This window comes from Erithacus rubecula, assembly GCF_903797595.1.
Source record: "Erithacus rubecula genome assembly, chromosome: 4".
Taxonomy (NCBI): domain Eukaryota; kingdom Metazoa; phylum Chordata; class Aves; order Passeriformes; family Muscicapidae; genus Erithacus; species Erithacus rubecula.
The window spans coordinates 7,521,747-7,538,499 of NC_136686.1; the positions used below are offsets into that span (position 1 = coordinate 7,521,747).

General features: G+C 37.9%; 1 protein-coding gene across 6 annotated transcripts in view; it reads right to left on the bottom strand.

The window, feature by feature from the left end:
* Nucleotides 1-16,753, bottom strand: part of SHISAL1 (shisa like 1) — a 69,740-nt gene that overhangs the window by 32,649 nt on the left and 20,338 nt on the right. For all 6 annotated transcript variants that reach the window (XM_079303838.1, XM_079303837.1, XM_079303834.1 and 3 more), the window contains exon 2: nt 3,976-4,073. In XM_079303838.1, the coding sequence (XP_079159964.1) occupies nt 3,976-4,042 (67 nt within the window). In that variant the 5' untranslated portion in view covers nt 4,043-4,073. The remainder of the gene's footprint in view (nt 1-3,975; nt 4,074-16,753) is intronic.

Below are 16,753 nucleotides of genomic sequence, written 5' to 3' on the forward strand. Positions count from 1 at the left end.
AAGGGAATGAGTTTGTCTGAACAAGTACTTTGCTGCACCCCTCCTCAATTAACACAGCAATAATAAAAGTGGGCCAGAATAGATTAGGTTGTGAAAAACCTCAGTGTTTGCAGCTGGAGGGAACCTCTGAAGGTATCTCATGCAAATCCTCTGCTCAGGCAGAGCCACCTGTTGCCCACAACTGTGTCCAAATGGCTTTTGAGTCCACCTGTGGCAGTGCTCAGTCCCCCTCACCGTGAAAAAGAATTTACTGATGTTTGGAGGGAGCCTTCTGGGTTGCAGTTTGTGCCCATGGCCTCTGGTCCTGTCACTGCCACTCAGAGGTTAAGGCTGCTCACCACTGCCAACAGTTTTGTTTAATTGCACAGGTGGAAGTGTCCCCTGACCCCTGCATGGCTCCTTTGCTCTTTTTCAAAAAGAAAACAATCCCCAAACTTCTCTGAGAATGAAAACTGAGGAAAGCATGATTACAGAAAAATAAAGATAACATCAGTTCCTAGGAGGAGGGACATCTGCAATAAAACAGTCCTAAGCAAATCCTTAAATAGCAAGATGTGTCAGTGATAAAATAAATGCATGATGTGATGACTGAATCCCATTCTGAATTTGGCAGTCACTGTGTGCTGGGCTATCCCTGCTGGGCAGCTGAACACCACACAGCTGCTTGCTTGCTTCCCCCTCTCTGGAATGGGCCAGGGAAAAAGAAAGGCAAAGAAAAAATAATGGGTTGAGATAACGTATAATGAATAAGAAATAACCCCACAGCATCATCAACAACAAAAAACAAAGCACAAGTGATGCTAAAACACTCACTACCAGCAGACTGATGTCCACCCAGTCCCCGAGCAATTTTTGGATAAACTTCCACCCAGTGTTATAGCTGAGCATCCATCCCATGGCATAGAAACCACCTTGGCCAGCCTGGCTCAGCAGTGCCACAACAATGCTGTGATACCAGCACTGCTTTGGCCACCTGCCCAAAACACAGTCTTGACCCCATCCCAGCCAGACCCAGCACACAGAGAAAACACTTCCCCAATTTATTGTAACCTGTGCCATTTCAGTTGCTGCCTTTGCTTCTCTGTGGATCACAGAGCCAATAAACAAAGTGGGATTTATTTTCTTCCCAGTATTTTTTTCCCCCCTAAGAATAACTTTGCTTAAATCCTCAGGTTCAAAGGATCTTATTTCTATAGAAATACTTCAGATAAAAGTACTGTACCTGTAAAGGCCTTAAATTGTCTGTTCAAAGGTGCAGCTGTCTCTGAAGTGGAGCTGCAAGTGCAAATTCTCATGCTGTTTTTGAAACCAGTTATTGAACAATTGATACAGATGCTCCTCTCTCTGTTCCAAGTGATTTCAAGAGAACAGTCTGTCATGTTTCATCATCACAAGACTTACCTACTTTACCTTAAAAACTACACAGCCAGCAAATGTCAAACTGTTACTTCTGTATCTGGTCACAGCTAGAGATCTGCCTGATGTACATTTTTAATTTAGATACTAAATTTTTAAAGTCCCATGACTCTCTGAATAGCTGGTGTTTATAAGCTTTCCATATGGAACCACAGAAATATTCATATGTATGCATTTCACCACATGTTGACTTGCTGTGTGGATGTTAATTTCCTACTTCAAAGAAAAAAAATGCTGTAATGTGCAAATAATCTGACGATTTTTGCTTGTTAATATAAGCCTTGCTGTCAGCACTGATTTTATAAATGTGTTTCAATCCCTTAAATGAGTAAGCACCAACATTTTTAAAGCCAGCCTAAGAGTTAGTGGTCAGAAAGTCTCTTCCAGCACGACTGCATGCTGCTTCCCCCATTATTATGCATTCCTTCCAGTATAACCAGTAAGTGCTCACAACCCCTAAAACATCACTGTGATCTTGCTAACACTGAAATAAAATACCTAAAGTTTCATATTCTCAACCCAGAAATTGATTACTAAGATTGTTAATCTTAAAATACCAAAGACTTGGAAGTAAAGCAAGATCTTACAGGTGTAAATCCATAAATCTAGGGCACTCAAAGGGAGTCTTGAATTAGATTTTTTATTTCAGTCCAGGTTAAAAATGAGGTTCATATTATTCCAGTGGGAGTAGAATCCTTTGTTTTTTCATCTCCCCATCCTTCACTGACAGTAGTTTTCCTTTATGGAAACTCATCTGTCTTGGACAAAAATATTACATTGACTGGCTGAAAAATAGTAATAAATTTCCTCCTGCAAAATGTGTTGTGAGTTATCCATGACCTAATCCTCTTCCTACAGATGATAGTGGCAAAATTCCACAAGGAAAGAACAGAGTTTGGCTGGCATGAAAAACTTGTGATGATTTCAAATCAAACTTGGACTCTACACGCTAATAGAGGACATCAGACAATAAAACACCAATAGCCAAGGAGCAACAAAATGATAAGAAACACATTTACAAGGCCAGTAGTTATCAAGGATAATAGATAAATTATATAAGAAGTAAAAGCTGTGTGTAATTGGTTTCAAATAAAAACACTGCACTTCACAGCCAATACTTTAGAAAAAGAAAAAAAGAAAAAAAAAGACAAAGGTATAAAAACTTAAAAATGGACTGAAGAGACTGGAGCAGCTGGAACAGTCTTGTAATGTTTGATCACTTCATTAAAGACTTCTTGATAACTGAGTTCATTGCTACACCAGGGAGGTAGATTTTTGAAATTTTTTTTAGCCCAGAGGAAGACAAAGAAGCAGCTCCATCCCCTGTGCCTGATCACAGTCCATCAGAGCAGGAGGACACTTCCATAACTAGAAATGCAGCACCATACATAGGGACTTCAGGGGAAGGGCTCTAAAGGAAAACAATTATTTAACCCCAGCAGAGGAGTGCTCTAATTGATAATATTAAAACATTGTTAGCAAAAGGACTGTGTCAGGGCTAACAATGAACTATCATTAGCAAGAATCAACTTGAACACTGCAAACAAGCAATGAGACTGTGGGCAACAAAACACATGCTTGAACTGACTGGTGAGGATATGAATATTAATACTTTATGAATATTAAAGATTCAGACTCAGTAGTAACAATTTTGACTGCAGCACAAGGATATTTTAAGAAACATGGTGCCTAGAAAATTTTAACTGTGGTGGTTGGGGATGTGATGTACTACAACAGAATAAGGAGCAGTGATTGAAAAATGTATTTCATATTAAAAACTGCCTCAAGAATTGAGGATAAAAGATATTGAACTAAAAGCCTGTAAGACCAAACCTATTTGGACTGAGAACCTTTAAAAATTTTATGTTGAATATTCACTCATGATTTCAAAAAAACCTAATGCCATAAATGACTTCTGATGAGCAAATACAACCAATAATCAGAGCCCTCAACTAATTCTCAGTCTAACACCTGGCACACTTCCACACAAACCCTTCCTGTGTGCTAACAGCAAACATCTAGAGCAGAACTACCATCACCAGGAGAAACATCTCTGGTCCAGTCAATTCTTTAGATCCAGGAAAATTATACACATTCTAAGTTCAGTCCTGCAGGTGCTTTGCATTCCCTGGTATGCACAAGAAAAACACACAACTGGAGCCTGACCTGCTCTGCTTCCAGGGCATGGTTATTTAGCAAAATGGATGTGTTTTATGGTGGTATGGAAATTATTTTCTTTTAGGTGAGTTGAGAAAAACAGCATATCCAAAGAAATAAAGCTGCTCTTTCAACTTTCCAGTCTGCTTTGTCCTCAAAGTGAATTTTCAATTCAATTTAAAATTCCAGTTTCCAGTTCTTTAATACAAAGAGCTTCATTTATATTGGAACTAGATAATCTTGAAGGTCCCTTCCAGCCCTAACTATTCTATGATTCTATGATTTATTTATTATGCAATTAAAAATCATTTGGTCTTGTTCGTTTTGTAGAAACCCAGTATTAAATTACAATTGTTTTTTCATTGTGGCAAACATCTGTAAAAGATAAATTATAAAAGTTACCTGCTGACAAGACTAATGAGAGCAGAACCATCAGCACATTCAAGGGCTGTTGACCACAACTTGTCATCGTTGGCTTTCTTGGTCCATTAGAGAATTACCTATTGGACAAGACACAACATCATGATAGTTTCATCTCCTTCCACTGTTCAAATGTTCACTTTCCCACAAAGCTTTGGTAAAATGAGACGGCTTCACACAGTAGGGGAAAAAAAATTAATTTTTTTTTCTGGGTTTAGAAGTGAAATAAATTCTCCTTTCTACAAGTAAAATTCCTTTTTCATTTCAGCATGGATATATAAAGCTGTTTACATGCTTTTCATTAACCCAGGCTAGAGATGAATCACATAGAGTCTTTACTGAATATTCATATGTGCCCTGTAATCTACATCCAGCAGAACTGTGCTTGTTTTACTGGCACAAGAACAAGCTATTGTATGTATGTGTAAGGGCTAGAAAGGAATAAACAGCAGGAAAACAAACTGGCTGCTTTGCAAGTCAATCTGTTTTACCCCATTAGAGGGTGCAGTCGCTCAGAAAGTGGGTCAAGCAACTGAGATGGCTGGAAACACTTCAAAAAATGTCTTTTCATTAGAACCAGAGCCTTTCATGGGATTATTATTTGCTGTTTTCCTAGGACAGGGAGTGAGAATGGTGCAGTTTGATCTGACTGGCAGCCCTCCTATAAGGGCTCTCCTTGGTGTTTCCCAGACAGGGTGAGCCCCAACTCTTCACAATGATTCACCAGCAGCAGGGATTGTCCCAGGTATCACCCCAGGGTGAGCAGGGGGTACCTGCTGATACCTCAAGTTCAGCTTTCACATTTTCCAGAATCTGTACTGCATCACTACATAACTCTGAACCTACATAGAGTGTTAGCAAGTTCTCCTCATAGTTTAGCCAGACAAAACAATCCTTTTCCAGCCTGAGAACCAGGGACACTGCTGCAGCTTCAGGCCCAAAAAGAGCAAACAACATCAAACTGAGGAGAACAAAGAGAGGATGGGACTGCATAACCAGGAGATAAAACTGGACAATTAACCCTGATATGGAAATGGACCAAAACTTACAAAAGTGTGAAAACTCATGATTGTTGTCCACCTTGAGTGTATCCTCTTATGCACCCAAGGTGGATCCTTTGAAGGCCTTTTATAAAAACCTACTTTATTCCTTTAACTCTGTCTAGCCCCTGTTCCAGACAGCCTCTGCAGGCATCACTGCCATCACTGATAAACCCAACTAACTCTGGCTCTTGGAGGTTTCCAGCATCCTGGGCTCACACTGGCATCAGGGCACAAGAAGAGGTAATTTCTGCCTTTTCCACAAACTCTGTGTGCTCTTGGGCCACACACAGGATGGCCCAGGGGGGCTGCAGCAAGCTGAGTCCAACTCCCGCACTGCTAAAATTGTTCTAAGGTGTTTACAATTGAGCAGCTTGGGGAAAAAAGAAAGGGAAATGGCAATTTTTGTAAAAATTACACTGCTCCTGACACCTCAACAGACACATTTTGCCAAATGCTTATTAAATAAATGCTGCATCCTATAAATACTACGTGGTTTACTAGTTAGTGTCTGCTACAACCTACTGAACCAAAATAAGAACCCCAAACAATTACACCTGCACCTAACAAAAGGTGGAGGGGGTGAAAATGAGCACACCATGACTGAATTTTGAGCAGCAAACGTGGGCACTGCAAGGGAGACACAGTGCTACCTACAAAGTGTTGGGAGGAAAAAGATTTCTCACTAACAAAATGCTCTGCGTGGCACAGGCAGATTCACCAAGAACTTTCTTAGCAATAGATCACAAACCTAAAAATCAGTGTACAAGAAATCACAGTTTACACTGTTTGCTGCAAGCATGATTAACACCCAGTGCACTATTTCTAGATTTAAAAAAGCCAGAGGAAAACAATTAGAAACTGTAACACTGTAAAAAGGAAATAAAAGTACGATAAACTAGGAATGCTAAGTAAGAATATTTCTCATGAATACAGTTTGAAAAAACTGCTTCCTGTTTTTTCAGCAGGAATATCATATTAATTAGAAAACTAAGCAGACTTAAAGTTGGAATTGTACAAAAGAAAGAGAATAATAATGAATACAAGCCAGAGGTTGAGAATGTAGGCATTTAATCACAAAAAACAGCTACAAAGGACAAGCTATTGCTAATATTGATAGCAATGAAAGGAATTTGATAATTTCCTGAGTAAACCAAAGCTGCAGGAATTCTGGTAGTGATTCAATACTAAGGGAAATCTTGGCCTTCATAACAGCTAATTAAAAAGAGATCAATAAGCACTCCTGTTGTGTATCTGGGACGACAAAGATGTTTGGTACAGCTGAGACTATTAAATATTTCCATATCAAGAATAATTCAGGATGACATTAATGAGTTGGTACTAAGGTTTGTAATTAGATATTTGCAATTCTGTGTAATTTGTAACTACTTATTTCAGCAGAAATAACAGGGGGTCATATATATCAGTTTTTCAGTTTGTTGGAAAACAATGGCAACTTTCAGAGGATCTGAAGAAATGTAAGAACATTTTTAGAAGTAAATGAGATAATCCAGGTAATCCAAAACTTGTGTGAGTTTGATGTTGATCCAGATAAAAAAAATAGCAGGGTTAATATGCATTCCAATTAATAAATAATTAAGGAGATAAATATTATTAATGTGATCACTATGGGCTTAGGGCAAAGTTAATTTTATTTCTCTCAGGGCTGTTGACTAAAGTAGCTTAAAGATAGTCATAATGTAGGAGATGCCTGTAAAATATCTCACTTTAGTAGCATGCAATTTGAGCAGGCAGTGAGAATTATGAAAAAAAGCTTCTCATCACTTATGGAAGAATAACTCAGTCTGGAAATCAAGTGCATGTCTTGGAAAATACAATCCTGTTAGTAACTGAGTACAGCCTCACTGCTAATTTCTGAAACAGCACTGTAGGTACAAATCTAGAAGCTTTTTAGGGAGGGAAATTTATTCAATTATATCCAACAGAATGGGCAGGAGTGAAATTGGCTTTTTAATCCAAATCATGCAATGCTTGTGTTTTATTGAGTGTCAGCTGGGAGGATCAGAGTGGGGGGCTAGACAACACAAGCTGCACATAAAGAACCAGCAAAGTGACAGAATCTGTGTAAATGGATGCATACATACACCTAGGTAGGAAATGCCCCAATTTTATAACTTAATAAGCAATAATTTTATAGCTTCACTGGTCATTACATGGAATAAGACTATTTTTTGGAGGTCAGAAATACAAGTAACTGTTCATTCCTTGACTATTTTGAGTTTTTTTACATGCTGCTGTCTGGCTAAAGCCACTGTGTTTCATGCAGTACCATGGTGACATCCCTGAGCTATCCCTCAGCCCCTGGAAGAGATGTGCAGGACAACAGGAGATGTGCTGCAGGCAAGAGCCTAAATCATACACAGTATTTCCTGATTCCAGGCAGAACAGAGGGGGTAGAAACATGATAATTAGCAGTGATCTAGATAAATAAATTACCACTTATTATTATTATTAAAGACTGATGGCATTTTAAAAGCAGAACATTATCAGAACATTACAGCTGAAGGACCAAGGAAAGGAAGATTTAGTTGTAGTCTCTTTTTTTTTTGTTTTTGAGTAGAACTTGAAGGTCTGCAGGCTCTGTGATTTTTTTCCTTCTAGTTCAGAAAACCAGCAATAAGAAGGGTGGTCTAAAACACCAGTTTTCATTTTTAATGCACCATTCTAAGCTTATTTGTGGTCACTGTGGAGGTAAGGATGATACCCACCCTTTTCTTCCTCCTTTAAAGATTTGTACCCTCACACCACCTCCTCCCTTCTGTTGGCAGTCACAAATATCTCTGCAGCTACCCCAGAAAGCAGACTAAAGAAATAGTTGAGGAAATGCATTTTTAGAGGCTTTTTTTTCCACTGTTTGTCCACATTCCCCTCTCTCACTGTTTATTATTATTATTATTCTGCAAGCAGCTGCATGGCATTTAGTTGCAGGCTGGGGTTAAACCATGACACATGTCTAATCTGGAATGGAAGAAAAGGTCCTCACTCATGATTTTTGCTCTCTTCTCAGGAATAAGGATCCTGTCCAGAATATTGCTTTTCCTCACAGAAGATGCAGCCACACATGATCCAAAGAGAGCAGCACTCAAAGGGAAGGTGCTGTAATGTTATGATCAAGGAGACCACAGAAATGTATGAGGTCATTATGGCAGATTTTACTTTTCTGTGACATTTCAGCTCTCACACTGTTCCTACCTACACTGCTTTGGTTATCCTCATAGTTTTATCTAGCTGTCTTTTCTTGAAGGGAATCAGTGAATCACTGCAAAGAAAAGCTGCCAAGAGAAACAACCATTCCATGAGAGAAGATTCTGATGAAAGAATTCTTTTCCCCTGACTTTGAAGGAAAAGAAAAGCTATGTTTAGATGAGATGTCTGAAAAACAATGCACATTTTGCATTTTTTTTGGTTTAGTAGGAAGAACAAAAGAAGCTAGAGCAAGAGAATTTATTAAACACATCAGCACTATTGCCTCACAAGTTTTCTCTCTGCCTAGAACAGAAAATAGGGCAATTCAGGAGATCATTTAATTCATTTTTCCTGCCATAGGATTAAGAACATCTAAACCATTCTTAGCAGAAGTTCATAGGATTCCCACCAGCAGTGGTTTTCTAACCTTCTCAGGAAATTGTTTAGTGTTCCTCTGTCCTAGAAAGGTTTCCCTATGCTCAGGTTGTTACACCTTCTATGCCCCCTCTTTTATCTGCCTCTATGGCAAGGTTGTGCAAGTAACTCCAGAATAATTTTGTTTTCAGTGGTTGGTATTTTCTTAGTGCCCTGAAAGTCCTAATAAACATCCCAGTAGCTGCCAGTTCTGAGAGAAATAAAAACACAGCATTGCCAAAGTGCAGAGAGCTACAGGGCTTCTGCTAGCTCTCAGTTACTCCAAGGACACTCAGGTAAATAAATCCCTCAGACAAAATATAATGGGTAAAAATGGGTAAAAATGCATCAGGGCTATATGAGACAATGCTGGGGCATTGTGACAGCAGCAAGGGGATGAGCAGAGCCTGACAGTGGTTGAGAAAGCTGTTTAAAATTAGATGGAAAAGAAAAGGCTGTGATCCAAACCTAACTCCTAGTCCAGCTCTGTTCATTTCTCTCATCAAAGAGGGCTTAAAATGCATCCAGTGTGTGCTCATGAAAGCCACTGCAATGAAATTACAGACTTATTACAAAGGAAGCAATGTAACCGGCATGGAAGAAAAACTGATTGTTAAGAAAACATGTGGTTTCACACTGCAGCAACCTCAACAAAATGTTTATGAAAAACAGATACTAGGTTAAAATTGACAGCTGTCTTACTTGAAACAACCCATGAAAAGGAGCTGCTGGTGGAAAAGGTTCTGGATTATGATGCAGCACTGACATTACTCAGTGCCTCTTCCCTAAAAACATCTCACTACACACATGCTGGAAATTAAGCATATGTGAGTCTCTACCCAACTGCAGATAAAGTCTTGGCAGTCAGGGCTTTAGTACTGCTAAAGGTGGCAAATGTATATTAGGCCACCAAATTCTTCCCTCTTATTTTATGAATGTTGTAATTGAAAATATAAACTGCTTTGTTTTATTTCATCCTCCCGTGTTTGTTATTTCCTACAGCTGCTCTCCCAACAGTTAAGAAGAGATAACATGCATGAATCCTAAAAAACAAAGCTCTTAAGTACAGCCTGAAGGTCATTTTGGGATCTTCAAGTTGTTACTAACATGATGGGGCCAAGAAACCTGCACATGCCAGCTGTCAATGCCACTCATTCTCCTCCTTTTACCTCTATTTTACCCCTTTCCCTTTTCACCAACACATTTACTTGGTCCTTGGGAACTGTCCCACAGCCACACCCTGGGAGATACATCATAAACATCCAAGTTGGAAATGGGTTTTAGGAGCTCCCACCCTAAGCACAAGGCACAGCAGAGTCTGATACAGTGGTTAAAGGGTGCCTTTATTACAAAAGAATTAATTTTAGAGAGTCAGTGGTGCATTCAGACTTTATAATCACAAAATTTAACTGATGAGAAAGTTCCACAAGAGACCACAAACTATTTACAGTCAAACTCTAAACTGTCTCTGTAGCACATCTAAAGATATTAAAGATAATAATGTAAAGATATGAAATAATTTAAACATATAAATAATATGCAGATAACAAATAAGCATAATAATAAATATAAACATAAGCATAATAAGCAAGTAAATAATAAATAAAGTCATTAAAGATACCATAATGTAGCTGTAGTGCAAATAAGTGATTCATTACATACTTGCATTTGGTAGAATAAATGTTTCATTTCCTAGATTTATTGCTGTAAACGTCAGAAAATTTTTGACTTGTCTGTCCTACAACTGGCCTTATACTGCATACATTAGACCTCATTTTTGGGGAAAATACCTAAATTACTTTGTGGAGACAGTCCACAAAGGATATTGTAAAATATATTGTAAAAATAACAGCTGCAGTTGTGATGGTTTACTGACACTGATAACTAACTTCAGCTACAAGTTAGTGACAACTTTCTCACTTGCCATTAAGCAAGATTCATTCTGCAGAGCTGCAACCTCCCCTAATGCTCTGAAAACACTAAAATATCTGTATGTTCTCATTTGCATGTGCTTAATCAGCCTGAGCACAGGCAGCTGATAAAGGTTTGCTGTAGCCACCCAGAACCCTTATTTTTAGTGAAAAAACTCAGTCCAGATATGCACCTGGATTACTGAGTCAGTTGAGGGGATTCTGTACAACCCAGCATCTAAGATCTGTGGGAGCTCATTGAGTGCTTTGTTAATGAATTCATAAACCTGCTGGGGTGAGACTGTCAAGCTATGCAATCTGAGAAAACTGAATTTTCACTCTGAAATTATGAATGGTCTTGGTCTCCCATGAGGCAGGAATCATAAGGAGATATACACAGTCGTGTAATAATATTCTAGGAGAGTTTAAGAAAGGGATAAGATACATTTTTACAAATATCAATCATGATTACAAATCTCTACTGTTAATCAAGTTTCAGTTTTTAAAGAAATGCAAGGCTCTTCTCTAGGGAAACTTCTGCTTGTGTTTTTTGAGTTACTTTCAGTACAGAACCAGAGCAAATGTACTTTAATTTAAAATATTACCAAGTCTTAATTTAATAACACAATTTCTACTAGTTTATGTGAAACAGTTTGTCCAAGCAATTTTAAGGATGTTACAAAGAAATAAAATGAGTTTTGATGGTAAGAGTAGAGGTTTTACAACAGCCAGGTTTTATAAAACTCCCAGATCTAATCCCTTATTCTGCTTTTCAGTATAGCTCTAAAACCTGTGAATGTGTGTACCTGTAAAAAGGGCAGTAAACCTGGCTGCTGTATTTTTAATATCCATTTGAGAAAAAAGTAATATATCAGCAGTTTATCTAGTGAAAACTGTGAGCACATTTTTGGTTTCCCCAATATGCTGTCAGCTGTATATATACAGAAAGCAAAAACTACCTATAGTCTCTCTGGGAACATATTTGACATGTTTTCCTTTCAAAATGGCCTTTTCTGTAAAATAAACCTCCCAGTGCAAAGTCTGACATCTAAATTTTAGTTCATTCTCATATTCTTTGACATCAATTTTCAACATCTGTATCTAATCAGATGGGTTTCTAACCTTCTGTCACTCTGGGTCTGCAGACATTTGCAAATGTTATGTTGTTCAAACGTGAAAAAAATATGAGGAGCAAGTTAAACAAAAATTGAAGTCAACACAGAAAAGCATTAATTTGATCTTATCAAATACAAAGGAAATCAGAAATTTCATAAATACCTTTTTCCCACCAGCTTTAGAAAGGATGTTTCATTTTACAAATACAAATTATTACTCAATTCCTTTACAATCTAATTAAACATTTCAAAATGCAATAAAAATACTTTTTTTTTCCCTTGTGAGGATCATTTAACCATGCCAACACACAGTGTGTCTTATCTGACATAGATGGATCTGCACTACAAGTATTTTAGCAGCATTAATCCAGCTTTCCCAAGGATAACATCTCCATGTGCAAAAGGCAGGAGTTCCTCATTTTTAAAAGCTGTAACGACTGTCCCTTAAGAGGAAAATAACTCTGAATTCCTGCAAACACTTTGGTCAAATCTTCTTCACCCTCTTGTTAAAGAATATGTTGAAAAACACCCACTGGAGAAAACTGAGAAATCAAAGAACCAAGATGAGAGGGACCCACAAGCATCAGCAAGTTCAACCCCAAGAGAATTTGACTCTCTTAAAACACCTGCAAATGTTTCACATACTGAAATATTTCTCAGTAACATCACAATTGAAGGTTGTTCCTAAAGCAGACTCCAGCTAAGGAAAAAGGAAACTGTGTGGAAGCCTTAAGGACTGTTGGAAAGAAAAGAATTGCACACTAGAAGATGGGAGTAACTTCCTTTTCACCTGTTCTTTTACCTCATTGTGACTGAATAACAAGCCTCACACTGCAGGAGAAAATGCCATTTTCCACTGCTGCACACATAAATACATTAAAAAGCTGCTTTTAGGGGCAGCACATGGTTATACTATTGCAACTGTCCTAGATCACAGCTATTCTAATTAAAACCCCTGAATTTTCAACCCCAAGAACACTGGACTGCTAACAAAAGCTTAATTTTGAAAGTAACAATGTAGAGGAACCAAGAAAAATGTTAGTGAATCCTTTGTCCTCTCCTCTTAGGCAGAAATACCCACAGGACAAAAGAAAGGACAATTTTTAGTACTCAGAACAGCAGGTGTGGAGGTTGCCAAGCAGGAGGAGATAAAGCATGCAGAGCAACAGAAAAGTGGCTTTCAACAATTTATCTTTTTCTTCTTTTTTTTTTTTTTTTAAGCCTGCAATTTTTGGAACTGAAAAACCAGGTAAAACAAAGCTGTGCTGCTGGTGGTGACATCACACAGCCCCAGGCTTTGTTTCACAAGATGTAAAAAGTGCTTATTTTATGCCTGGCTTGGGGTTCCTGCAGATTTTATGCTTCACACAGAAGTGGCTGCAAGAGGAGCTGCATCCAACAGAATAGCATAGAAATTCTGATTCTTGGCCTCCCATCCATCAAGCATCAAACATCCCCTCTCCTACTGAGCCCAGTGCAGCTGGAAAATGGAATGTACCAGAAGCATCAGATTGAAGCCAGTTGTTTAATATTTATTTATATATCCTCACACAGACCACATTTTGCTTGGATCCAAACAGCCCCATCCCTAAAAGTGGCCTCCATCTGAAACACTTTCCATTAATAGGTGTATAACTACAGCAATGCACAGAGAACAACTTGCCGGAACTTTCTGAAATGGTTTTTTTCTGACAGTGACAAGTGCATTTCCCACCTTCCTTAGAGACCAGTTATAGAGCACCACCAAGAGAACCCCTCAAGTCCAAATATTTAGTAAGGAAGGATGAAAGTACAGCATTCATCACATACATAACCCAGCAGCTTGTTCTTCTCACAGATATTTTGGAGTCCAAACAAATGAGAAAAAAATTTAAAAAAATAAAAAGACAAGTGGAGAGGAGGCACTATTTCTAGTTTCAGAATGGATGCTGATGCTCAGAGCAGCTACAGCCATAAAGGAGGAATACAACAGATTTGAGAGCTGTGCATCAAGTATGTAGACCTAATGCTTTAAAGAGGAAGCACTGATTTAAAAAGACTTGTGGAAAATGATCAGGGTAGGAGAAAATAACTTCACCTATGAGAATACAAACACATTTGATGTTTAAAAATATTTTCATGAGGTTTCATGTACAGAAAAAAGATGGTTTGGGAATTCTGCTGCACCAAATTTAGTAATGGTCAACTCTCAAGTCATTGCAAGGTGCAGTGATGGTTTCTGGCAAAGCTGAGATGTGGCAATCACAGGCTGGTTACAACTTTCTGATAGGAACCAGATGCCAGCCACTGCACCTTTGAGATCCACTCACAAACCCTCTGACTCAAAGAACTGAAAATGTAATTATGTCCCTCTATAATTAAATACACACCTCAACTTAATGAAAGATTTTGGTGAAAGGAGACAGGGATACCAACATCACTTTAAACCATCCTTGCTGATAAGAAGCTTCGATATCTCTGAAGTATCACACTTAATCTCCACATTCAGATAGTGACGAGCAGCTCAAAATTAGGTAAAGGAGAAAAATAAGAATGTAAAGTTTTAAATAACAAGAATTATTTTTAAAACTAGATGCTTTGTTTCTGGAAATTTTAGATGAACAGGTGCTTTTCCTCTCTGCAATGACACTACATTACATGCATTACCTCATCAAAACTGACATAAAAAAACCCTTACTTGTACAGGGAACAGTTTTTCTCATTCTCCTAATGATCCATTCTTTGGGGTATTTCAGCAACATGAAATTAGTTACTTTTGGTAAGCAGCAATTTTATTACCACATAAAACAGATAGTTTTAGCTATTTCCTTTAAATGGGGAACACAGAAAGCTGATCATAAAACATATTTAAAAAACCCCAACCAACCAACAACAAAGAAACCCCACAAAAACCCAAACAAGAGAAAAAAAAACAACAAAAGAAAAAAAAGGCAAAAAAATCCCCAAAAAACTGAAACTACAGCATCCAAGGCAGGCAGGGCCCATATGCTTGCAAATTTTATGAGCAGAGTGTTATTTTAATCCTGGTATCTCAAGGCATTTTCAAGGTATGTTCCCAAAACTTTATGCCCATAGTAACAACACTTCTTTCAGCCTCTTGTCTAATAAAAATCTAATCCTTTTGGCAGCTGCCACAGATGCTCAGTCCGTAATAATTTTATTTTCACCAACCATAAGGCCTTTGATGCCCTTTTTGTAATATACTGATCAGAATGGATGAAGTCACATAACCCAGAGACTCAATTTTGAGTCTTGGCACAATAAAATACATCCAAAATATATTGAATGATGAAATCCTTAGACCTTCAATATAACTGAACTGAATCTAATGGAGTCTGTGAAGAGCAGAGAGGCTTTTTATGTTTAAAATTAACCCAGTTACAGGTAACAGAATTCCCCACATAAAGAGGCTTAGTATGGAGAAAGAAGGATTGAAATTCACCTTCCTTATTTTACTTGGAATGACAACTCTCAGAGACACCTCTGGACAACTTTGAGGAAAGACAGTTATTATTTTAAGAGGCAAATTATAGAAATATTTCATTTCTATCTGGTATAAATGAGACAGAAACTGAATAATGGCAGCATAATGGGAAACAGAGTTGTCCAAGTTAGGGTGTGGAAGCCAGATAACATGATCCTATTCCTTCCCATCTTCTAACTTCTTTCAGCTGCTTTAATCATTGTTTAGTCCCTCCAGCAAAAATGGTGTGAACAGAAATTATAAGATCTGAAAATCCTTTTCCATTCTTGAATTGTATTCTGAATAGTGATTTTATTGAAAATCAATGTCAACAGTCAACTCCTCAGCTTCCTTTGTAATCAACTATCCTCTACACTAATGAACACACTGTTCTTGTTTGTGGCATTTCAGCAAAGGTCATATGTCACTCTCTTTTTCTCCTTTTTTCCTCTTCAAACAAATTCTTATATTGGGTAAACCACTTATCCATGAATCCTCATGTTTTAATATCTGGCCTTCAATGGCAGTTAATAGAGTAGGCACAGGCTGCAGTATGGTGTGATTTCTATCATGCAATCACCACCTAGGATTAATGTCCTTTTCAGGAACCGTAACACTGGCAGAGGAGGCTTTTCCAAGGGCTCTTCAAGAGTCACTGCCCCAGCTCTTGGAGCTACTGTAGATCCTAAGTGTAACCTCAAGCCAAATAAACTTTTAATACATTGTCACTAAATTCTTCTCTAGGAACATAATCTGGATTTGTATTTACAGAAAAATGCAGCAAATAAACACAGCCCTCCTAAGAAGGCTTAACCAATCCAAGGTCTTCCATGCAGAGAGAATAATTCATTTTTTATTTAGCATTTTATCCATTCTGCACTAATACAATGCAGAAATTTGATTGTCCTGGCCACAGCAAAGACAGCTTAGGAAAAACCATTGCAAATTTACCAGTTAAAAGGATGTAATCTGCCCAAAAAATGGTTTACATAGTTTTCAAAGGCCAGAAAAACATCTTATTCCACATGCACTCAAAGCATTAGACTAATCACTGGAACTGCAACAGGGATTTTTGGTTAGCAGAATTACACGTTACAACTGCTAGAACTTCAGTTTATCATCCTAGTTTTCTGCTGACTGGTAGAATTATCAGATGGTTGTGCTGTAGCTCAGTAGGTTAGAAGACCATATCAGCCCAGCCTTCCTCCTGCAGAACTGACTTCCAGATATATGGGCACGAGGAGAAGTTTGTCTTAGAAATAAATTTCTTCTATATTCCTCTATGGCTAAAAATGTTTTGAAGGAAAAATTAATTCCTGAAAAATCTTCATGTAATTATAATAACAATAAATTATTTCATTGCTTTTATAAATGCTTGTTTTTCTCCAGAGCTTTTATCACCATGGACATAATTTATTTCAATGACTTCTATTGATCAGCTTTAAATAAATAGTAAATGCTACTGGACTGGATTAACATTCTCTTATTCTTGCTTCTCAAAAGGGCTGATTTGCCCTTGCTGTATCACTACTTTTGCATCCCACTTCCCAAAACAATTTCATTTCTCAGTATCCCCATCTTAGGGACAAGTCTTGTATCACTTGTCCTGTG